The sequence below is a fragment of the Elephantulus edwardii genome, unplaced genomic scaffold (assembly GCF_000299155.1).
Source record: "Elephantulus edwardii isolate Elephantulus edwardi_28Jun2011 unplaced genomic scaffold, EleEdw1.0 scaffold00202, whole genome shotgun sequence".
NCBI lineage: Eukaryota > Metazoa > Chordata > Mammalia > Macroscelidea > Macroscelididae > Elephantulus > Elephantulus edwardii.
Window position 1 is genome coordinate 3,546,196 of NW_006399952.1, and position 9,410 is coordinate 3,555,605.

At 42.7% G+C, this 9,410-nt stretch overlaps 1 protein-coding gene across 1 annotated transcript in view; it reads right to left on the bottom strand.

The window, feature by feature from the left end:
- Positions 1-363: 363 nt before the first annotated feature.
- Positions 364-9,410, bottom strand: part of ODF1 (outer dense fiber of sperm tails 1) — a 12,088-nt gene continuing 3,041 nt past the window's right edge. Inside the window, exon 2 of the mRNA XM_006897173.1 lies at positions 364-796. Within this exon, the coding sequence (XP_006897235.1) occupies positions 364-796 (433 nt within the window). The remainder of the gene's footprint in view (positions 797-9,410) is intronic.

Sequence of the window (9,410 nt, forward strand, 5' to 3'; positions counted from 1 at the left end):
CAATGTACACTAGCTCTGAACTCTGCTCTGTCCTGAGCCACCAGAGTTTATCTTTTTTTCCCTCCCTTGGACTTTGGAGGAAGAAGTGTAGTGAAGAAGCTGTGCAGAGGCGGACAGATGCCCCCACTCCATCTTCCGTTCCGGCCGATGAATTGCTCCAAGGCCCACTCCCTGTGCAGGGCTCCAACCCAGAGATTGACACAGCACACCGAGAGCTAAGAATCACTTATGTATTCAGTTTGCTAAACGCAGGTGGGGCCGGGGCTGGGGACGGGAGGACGAACACTGGAAGGGCTGCCTGGCTGGGATGACACCGACCTACCTACACTAAGTCATCTCAGTTAAGCGTCACTAAGCTTCAACTTACACAGCCGTCTTCCTACAGGAGTATCGGCTCCCACACGGGTAGCAGGGGCTGCAGGGGCTGCTGGGGCTGCAGGGGCTGCTGGGGCCGCAGGGGCTGCAGGTGTTACAGGTGTTACAGGGGTTGCAGGGAGAGGCGCCTGGGGAGGGGGGAGACTCGATCTTGACGCAGTTGTCGAGCCCGTAGGAGTAGGTGACGTCCTTCTCATCCACACAGGGAGGCAGGCTGAACTCTTTGCAGATGTTCATGTAGCTGTACTTTTTCGACCCGAGACAGTCGTACCTGTTCTCGCGTTCCGCCGTCACGCTCACCTTTCCGTCCTTCACGCGCACTTTCACCTGATCGGGCTCGAAGCCACACACGTTCACCGACCCGAGAATGTTGCTGCTGCAGCATGAGGAGGCCAGGATTCGATTCGTGGTCCTTCGCAATCTGGAATTGGGGGTAAGAGAAAGAACAGGGGGTGGGGATGGCAACAGAAGCAGCTCAGCTCTCAAAACCAGACACATCTTGAGAAACAACGCTTCCATCACTATTTTTTTTTAATAGCAAAAGTAAGCTCTAAGTCTTTGTGACAAGTCAAACCCTATAAAGTAAAAAGTGATACAAAGCCTCCACCCATCTGATGTAATAAAGTGTAATCAACAACAACCAAAAAAAGTGACTTTTCTCCTGAAGTCTCACTCTCCCATGGTACCAGGAATCCTCTGTTAACAAATGGGTCTTGTAGTTATAACCCAGCTCCTCCTTTTCTTAGTTGTGGAATCATGCACAAATTCCCTAACTTCCCAGTGCCTCAGTTTCCTCATCTGTAAAAATGGAGATAATAATGGTGCATAAATATCCCACAGACGGCCAAAAGAACAAACAGGTTTGTCTTGGAGAAGGTGAGGCCAGAATGTTCTTCAGAGATAAAGATCATAAAGCTTCCTTGCACATACTTTAGTCATGTTGCTAAGAGAGTCTATTCCTTGGAGAAGAACTTCATGCTTGGAAATGTGGAGAGATGTTGAAAACGAGAAAGACTCTCAACCAAGTGGATTGACATAGTGACTGCAGCAACAGACTCACAGGTGTCAGAGATTGTGAGGATGGCACAGGATAGGACAGCGTTCAGATCTGTTATTTGTAGGGTCACCATGAGTTGTACTCAACTTGATGACTCAACCTACCACAACCAACAAAGTTATCAAATCACAATATTGTTAGTAACTAAGCAGAAGCCATTTTCCTTTAATTATTACTTTGCTTTCAAATAATGTATTGATGTAAGTTCACAAGTACTAATCACCACAATATTAAAGCACCAGAAAATTTGACAAAATCAGTAATTATAACAACAACAACAGCAATGAAATAGCGGCACATTCTTGGAACTCAGGCAAGTGAAATCATGTACTTGGAAGCATCATTATAATTGAGTTATAATGACAACTCTGATCAGAGCACATTCAAAGGTTCAAAAAGTAAATTAGTGAAGACTTAAGCCTTATTGATATATTGACACATGTAAAGATGGCTAACCAAAATGGTTTTTTGTTGTTACAAATAACTGTAAGGATAATTTAATAAAATTAAGAATAATTTCATAAACCTAATTAAGGATAATTTTATAAAATTAATTTCTGGTTAAACACTACACAAAAGCTGTATTGTCATTTTGGTGTCAACTCCTGTGACAGTGTCACTCGATGAGGTCCACAGGTTAGTACCACCACTGATTGTTCATGTCTCTTCCCAGCTCTTCATTCTGTGAACCTTTAATTATGCTTGAAATTGACCATGATGGGAAATTGGGAAATGCTGTACATCCGAGTTTATTCTCATCTCCTAGGAAATGTTAAACATCATAACCTGTGACTCACCTGCTTTAAAGTTGATGGTTAGCTTTAAAAATGCAGCTTTGGAATGGTATGGACTAGTGGATCCCATTATGGCTTGGTTTTCTTTTTTCTTTAATAAAGAATCTCTAGGTGTTTATATAATAGTAGTGATAATAATACTCACTCTTAAAATGAGCTCTGACCCCCTCCTGAAGCAACATCAATGAATCCCCGCTTCCTATAAAGGCTCTTTCCTGCTAATCAATCCTACAAAATGTATCCTTAGTAATAGTAATAAATAAATCACAGCCCCTCACACTAAGTAATTACCTCTGGAATACAAAAAGGAGTGCCCAAGAACGTAAAAGTTACAGTTTTTTAGTCTGTTCAAAGCTTGGTCTTGCCATATAGCACCTTGTCTGCATAGGCAGAAGAGATAATCCCAACTCACTAGGCATGTTGCAAACACTATGTCATGTAATCTTCACTACGCCTTTGTGGTGTAGCTGTTAGTATCAAGATTTACCGATGAGGAACTAGGAGAGGTGGTAAATGGCAGAGTCCAGATTCAAATTCAGCCCTACTAAAACCAAGGTTAAGATTGTAACCACAAGTACACTAAGTCCTTCAAATAAAAAACGTCCTTGGCCACTGGCCCTGTATTTTGTGAGCTCATTTTCTTTTGACTTGCTTTATCCAAAAAACGTTCTAACGCTGCTTTAAAATGTTTTTCCTTTTTATCATGCAAAACCAACTAGACAAGTTCTAAGAGACACTCCTGTCAATTCCTCTTTCATCTCTTGGCCTTCCAAGAAAGGGCTTAATGTGATTTCTAGAACTCTTTCTAGGTTGAGAAGTCTAGACTCTAAGTTTAAGTGATCGGTTTGAAGCATATTTTTAGTTCCTACATTTTATGCCAAACTTTGATTATCTATTTACTTCTTTTCATTACATGTTAAAAAAGACCAGTGTGGAAAAATCAGAAATTACAGATAAGTTATTTTAAAAATATCTACAACATTTTTGTGTGTCTACACGTATGTGTACATGTAGAGAGATCTTATTAAATTGTGTTATATATACATTTTTCCATCTGTATTTTCTACTGATAAGCTGTATCTACTGATATACATACTTAATTTAGCAACAGTATGAAACCTAGTACTGAAGCATCCTAACCAGGACTGTCGTCTTGGGACCTACTACAAAGTGATCAGAGAGAATTCAGTTCTAGAATGTTGTTGTTGTTATGTACCATTGAGTTGCCTGTGACCCATAGCAACCCTACAGTGTAGCAACTCTGAAACCCGCCCTGTCCTGAGCCAGTCTCACTGACTGACACACCTACCCCCATTGCCCTAGTTATTGTATCAATCTATGTTATCTGGGGTCTTAGTTATTGTATCAATCTATGTTATCTGGGGTCTTCCTCTCCTGCGCTGTCCCTCTGCCCTTCTGAGCATGATGTCCTTCTCCAGTGACCAATCTCTCCTGGCCAAAGTAAGTGAGGTGGAGTTTCAAAATTCTAGCCTCCAAGGAGAGACTTGTTTTCACCCCCTCCCAAGACAGACCTATTTGTTTTCTTGGCAGTCCATGGTATGTTAAAGACTGTTCCAGCCTCACAACTCAAAGTCATCAATTCTTCCGTCACTGTCCAGCTCTATGATGCATAGCAAGCAATTGCAAAGACCATGACCTCAATCAGGTACACCTTGGCTTCTAGACTGATATCATTGCTTCTCAGTTTTCTGGAGAGGTCCAAGGCAAATAGGAGCACAAAACGTGGTGGAGTCATCCAGAATATGTAGATATTCAGCCCCGTTGGCTGGCATGACTCCAGCCCCAAGGATGGGCATAGTCACAACCCCTTTACTGTCCTGGGTTGTCAGGGCACCTGCAGGCCATTCAAGGAGAAAGGATGACATTTGGAGCTTGTTTAACATCTTAATCTCTGTGAGATAACCAGAACACATCACTCTCTACCTAGATGTCAGCTACTAAGAGTAGAGATGTCAGCTACTAAGAACTGCAGAAAACCAGCCCCAGCTCTATTCACTGCACTCTCTCTGGATGGCATAGAGCCTTCAAACAGAAATAGTCAAGGTCAAGAACAGAGCACAGCACCTGCTGAGTCTCTTAAAAATCTTCTACGATAACCATGATGAATGGACCACGCTAGAATGATAGAAGAATGTGCAACAGAACTCAAATTCTTAAGAAGTCTAGATTTACTACAGCACTTGAGATTGAAGGACTCTTGGAGACTATCAGCCTGAGATATTCTTTAAACTTTGTACAGAGACTATCCCAAGGCCACCTTCCACACAATAACAGATTGGCACACAAAAGAATCTCCCATGAGTATGAGGCTCCACTAAAGATTCATCTCTGTCAGACCAACAATTCCTCTAAACATAAATAAGAAGATACAGGGTGCAGGGAGGACAGAAACTGGAGTACTTGAAGTAGAACAGTAAGAACATAATTAATGAAAATAGTAACCCATGGTAAAAAAAAAAAAAAGCGCAACTGATGTCACTGAACATTTTGTGGAGGACTTGTTAAATGGGAACCTAAATAGTTGTATAAACTCACCAAAACAAAAATGGAATATTTAAAAAAAAATTAAGAAGAAAGAATCTTCCACAGTACAGACTGAGTTGAAGTTCTCTCCCTCAGCTCAGATTTTTCCACCCAAGATGAGAAGCATCTAAATATGTCATGAAGAAGGGATCGTGTCTCACAAAGAAGGGTCAAGGACACCAAGCAGGACTGCAGGGTTTCTAGCATCTACTGTCACAGTGGATTCCACCAGATCAAGGTGAAATGGGATCAAGAGATGGACTTGGGAAGCAGGTTTTTAAGCCAAAATTGGCTCTCGGTTCCAAATTCTCAAGAAAGTACCATCATAAGCAACATCTGCATTCCAAAGTACAATTTTATGCGTGATATGGTTTCAGGCCCCCTTCTACTCTATCTCTAAGTCACCTTATCTGCCTTTGTTCCTGCAACAGCTGCACATGGGCCCCCAAATCATACGGTTTAGGAGATGGCCTAAAATATCTTCGGAAGTAAGAGTCTTCTTCCTCTTCCTTCTAGGTCAAGGACCTCAGTGGAAGATGTGTGGATTTAAGCAAAATTGCAGGAGACTTAACTCTGAATTCATCAGACATAACCCTGAACTTGCAACTCCAATTCTGCCTGCTCATGTTCTCCATACCCACATGGAATTTTCCATGACGGTAGGATTCTCAGTAGGGAGATGACCTCCTACTCTTCTGTTATGAGGTTGAAGGTTAGCCACAGGAAGGTATGGAAACTTTGATTCTTTGCCAAAGCGCCTTTAGGAGGGTTTGGGGAAAACCTTTCCTGAGTCTACTTCTCCCAGGTGGAGCTGAGTAAAACACATTGCCTGCGGCTATACTGAACTATTTATTTAGCCATTATCACAATGATGTAAAACAGCTCGAGTCTATGAATAATAAAATCATGAAAATGTGGAAAAACTAACCAGACCCAGGAACACCAGAGAGAGGGAGGCCTTCCTCTCATCTTACGTGAGAGGTCCCTCCCTAAAAAATCCCCTTTCCAAAGACTCATTCCATTTAACCATTTCTCCTTCCTAATCCATCTTTTCTGTTCTCCTTTCTCCTTCCTCACTTCCTTTTCTGCTGCCCTCTCTTCCATCAATTCTAGAGTGATGTTCAGACAGGCTGACCTTTGGGCCGGGAGCGGGTTAGCCTGGGACTGGTACATCTGAATCTCCTGAGACCTCCTTAAAACACAGGTGGCAGATCCCACCCCTAGAGCCTCTGATTCAGAAGTCTGGGGTGGAGCCTGAGAATTTGCTTTTCAAACAAGTTCCAGATGCAGCTGCTGGTGGTCTAAGGACAGCTCTGAGAACTACTGACTTCCTAGTTTAAACACATGGATTCCAGACCCGGGCAGACCTGGCTTCATTTGTCTCAGCTCTGCTCCCACCTACTAACTGAAAATGTTTCCCTGAGTCTTTTTCATCATCTGTCATCAGTGATGACTGATGCAATAATACAATCCAACAAAGACACTGTTCTTGTTGTTAGGTGCCATTGAGTTGCCTGTGACTCAAAGTGACCCTATGTATAGCGGCTCTGAAAGTATGCCCTGTCCTAAGCCAGTGTCACTGACTCTGACACACCTATCCCCATTACCCCAGTTATTTTATCAATCCCTCTCATCTGGGGTCTTGCTCTCCTGTACTGTCCCTCTACCTATCTAATCATGATGTCCTTCTTCAAGGACTGGTCCCTCCTGGCCAAGTGCCCAAATAATGTGAGATAGAGCTTCAAAATCCTAGCTTGGTTACACCCTCTCCAAGACAGAATTGATTGTTCCCTTAGCATTCCATGGTATGTTCAATACTCTTCTCCAGCATCACAACTCAAAGGCATTGATTTTTCTTCTGTCATCCCTAGTCATTGTCCAGCTCTCCGATGTATTGTAAGTAATTACAAAGCCCATGGTCTGAATCAGGCACACTTTAGTCTCCAGATTGACATTGTTGCTCCTTAGCACTTTGGAGTGGTCCCTGGCAGTAGATTTTCCCAGTGCAATTCATCTTTTGATTTCCTGATTGTTGGTGCCAAGCATGTTGATTATGGATCCAAGCAAGCTGAACTCGTTAACAACCTCAAACTCTTCTCCAAGTATCATGGGTGCGGCTAGTTGGCTCAATGGTGAGCATCTGTCCGTATCTTCTTGATGCTGAGCTTCAATCCATAGTGAAGACTGCAGTCCTTGACCTTCTGTAGCCAATGTTTCACTATAAAATTGAATTGATTCTGACCCACAGTGAACCTACAGGACAGAGTAGAACTGCCCCGCAGACTTCTGAGGCTGTAATCTTGATAGAAGAGCAGGTCTATATCTTTCTCCCTCAGAGTGATTAGTGCATTTGAACCACTGACCTTTCAGTTAGAAGCTAAGTGCTTAATCCATGCACCACGAGGGCTCTCTTTATAAAAGTATACTTCTTAATCAGGCTATGCCAGGCTCTTTATACATAATTGTTCTGAACCTAAAGCTTTAAGTGGCCAAGTCATATAACCTGTATCATTAAACAAAGGTGAACCAGATAATAGAAATACAGTTGGTCCTGGTGAGCAGAAGCCCCTTCCTCTAGCTGTCAGGTGACCGGACTCCAAGACATGCAGGTGGGACATGATTGTGATGAGAGGAGACTGAGAGGTATACTTTTTTCCACCTCAGCTGGAACACAGACAGACTCAGGGACTCCAGGACGCTGTCCTCTCAGAGCAACCGTCTTCCTTGACGGGTCATAAAGCCCCACAGTCCCTTTCCTTGCCTTGAACTTCTGACTCAGAGAACTGGGAACAAGGTGATTCTTCTAAAGGGCCTGGCCCAAGTGAGGCACTGCTTGGGTCCAGGAAGAATTCACTATGAGGTCTGACAAGTATTATTCTTACAGAGTAAATGTTTTTCAATGAAAAGCTGATACTTAGAACACAGAGGAGTAAACAAGAAAGGAAAGCCTTGAAGTTTGGGGAAGAGGTGACTCTCACATGGGGGTTTTTAGGAGACTTTTTTGTTGAGATTAGATGGATGAGTAGACAGAAACCCTGTCTTAGCATTGAATCTAAAGTGTAAAGTACTGTAAGTGAAGATTTGTCCACCAGGATGAATGCCAGGTGTCAGGAAGTCAGTCCAGTAATTAGGTGGTGAGCTCCTACAGGCGAGGTTGAGGAGGAGTCGTTTCTCCCAACTTTAGTTCAGAAGTCAGAGCTCACAATGTGTGTGGTGGTCAATCTGATTCAAACTTGAATTAAGCTAGTTTTATAAAGGAAACCAGACTCTGTGACCTAAATGCCTCTTTTTCAAGAATAGGAAGGAATAATCAAGGGCACCATTAGTGCTTGGGCCAAAGGGTAATTTAGGGAAAAAATACGAAATATCAAAAAAGCTAAAGAGGGAAAATGCTTACTTGGGTCTCTACTAGGGAAGGGGTCTTTTGAAGCAGTGCTCAGAAATCAAAGGAAATGGACCAGAGCTTCTATGCCCACTCAAAAAACAGCAACAACAAAAAACAACACACAACAATCAGGTAGTGTGCACTCCAGAACACTCTACAACTTTACAGGCAACATTGAGAAACTGTTAGGCATGGCTTCTTCCTAGCTATGAAAGGAAGACCCAGAGACAAATACAATGACTTGACCCAGAAGCATTCCTTTCCTGTTGGGTGTAGAACTCAACCCACAACACAATCAGGGCCTGGAAAGATATGTTAGACCTAGTCACACCACTGGTATCACTCTGCTCAGTGAAAAAGGCAAATGACTATGCTTCCTAAACTGAAAAAACCTTGGGCAACTTTTTACACCAAACTTTTTTTTTTTAATAGTCAACATGCTATTTCAGAGTCTAGTTACTCATGAAGTCAGAGCTGGTTAAGAGTTGGGTTTTGTTTTCTTTTAAATAAAGGTACCTGACTGGAAAAGAAATAGTCACAGTGGGAGTCCTTTGGGAGTGGAGCTGGGATCAAAGCTTAACATTTTCATCCGTATTCAATAGCACTGAATATTTAGGTTTGTAGGTGACACTAAGCTTTTCGGGGTAGTGAAATGTCAGGCTGTCAAAAATAGACCCAGGAGGGCTTCACTGAGTGGTATGACTAAGAGGGGAAGTGGCTCTGAGAAGATTCAAGGGACCGTTTCTAAGAGACACCCAGAGCAGTGCCAGGATTACCCACAGAGCAAGGCCATCCCGTGCTTCTTAATCTGTAGTGAGCAATTTCACTTTTCCCTTAAATATTGCTGTTAGCTTTCTCCCAACGCCTTCCTACAAAATCAGTGCCTTTTTCAAGTTTACTGTTGTGCTTGCTTACTAATTCTGTAGAGAACCATTTCAAAGGCTTTTCAGCCCAGCAGAAAAGTGGTGAAACCCATGTGAAGTTGTCCAAAGCGCAGTAAGTCTGTATGTTCAAGTCTATTGAGGGAGATTCCTTTTTGGCCTTCGGTGTCTGATGACCTAGATGATCATTAATGAAATGTTCCCAACATTGTAGCCAAGGGAGTATCCTTGTCTATCATCTAATACATCCCTCCTTTCAAAAAGAAATGTTATTATTATTAGGGGAGCTCTGGTGGCCTAGTGGCAAGGAGCTGCAACTACAATCCCAGTGGCTCACGGTTCGAATCCACCAGATGCTCTGCCGGGAAAAGGAA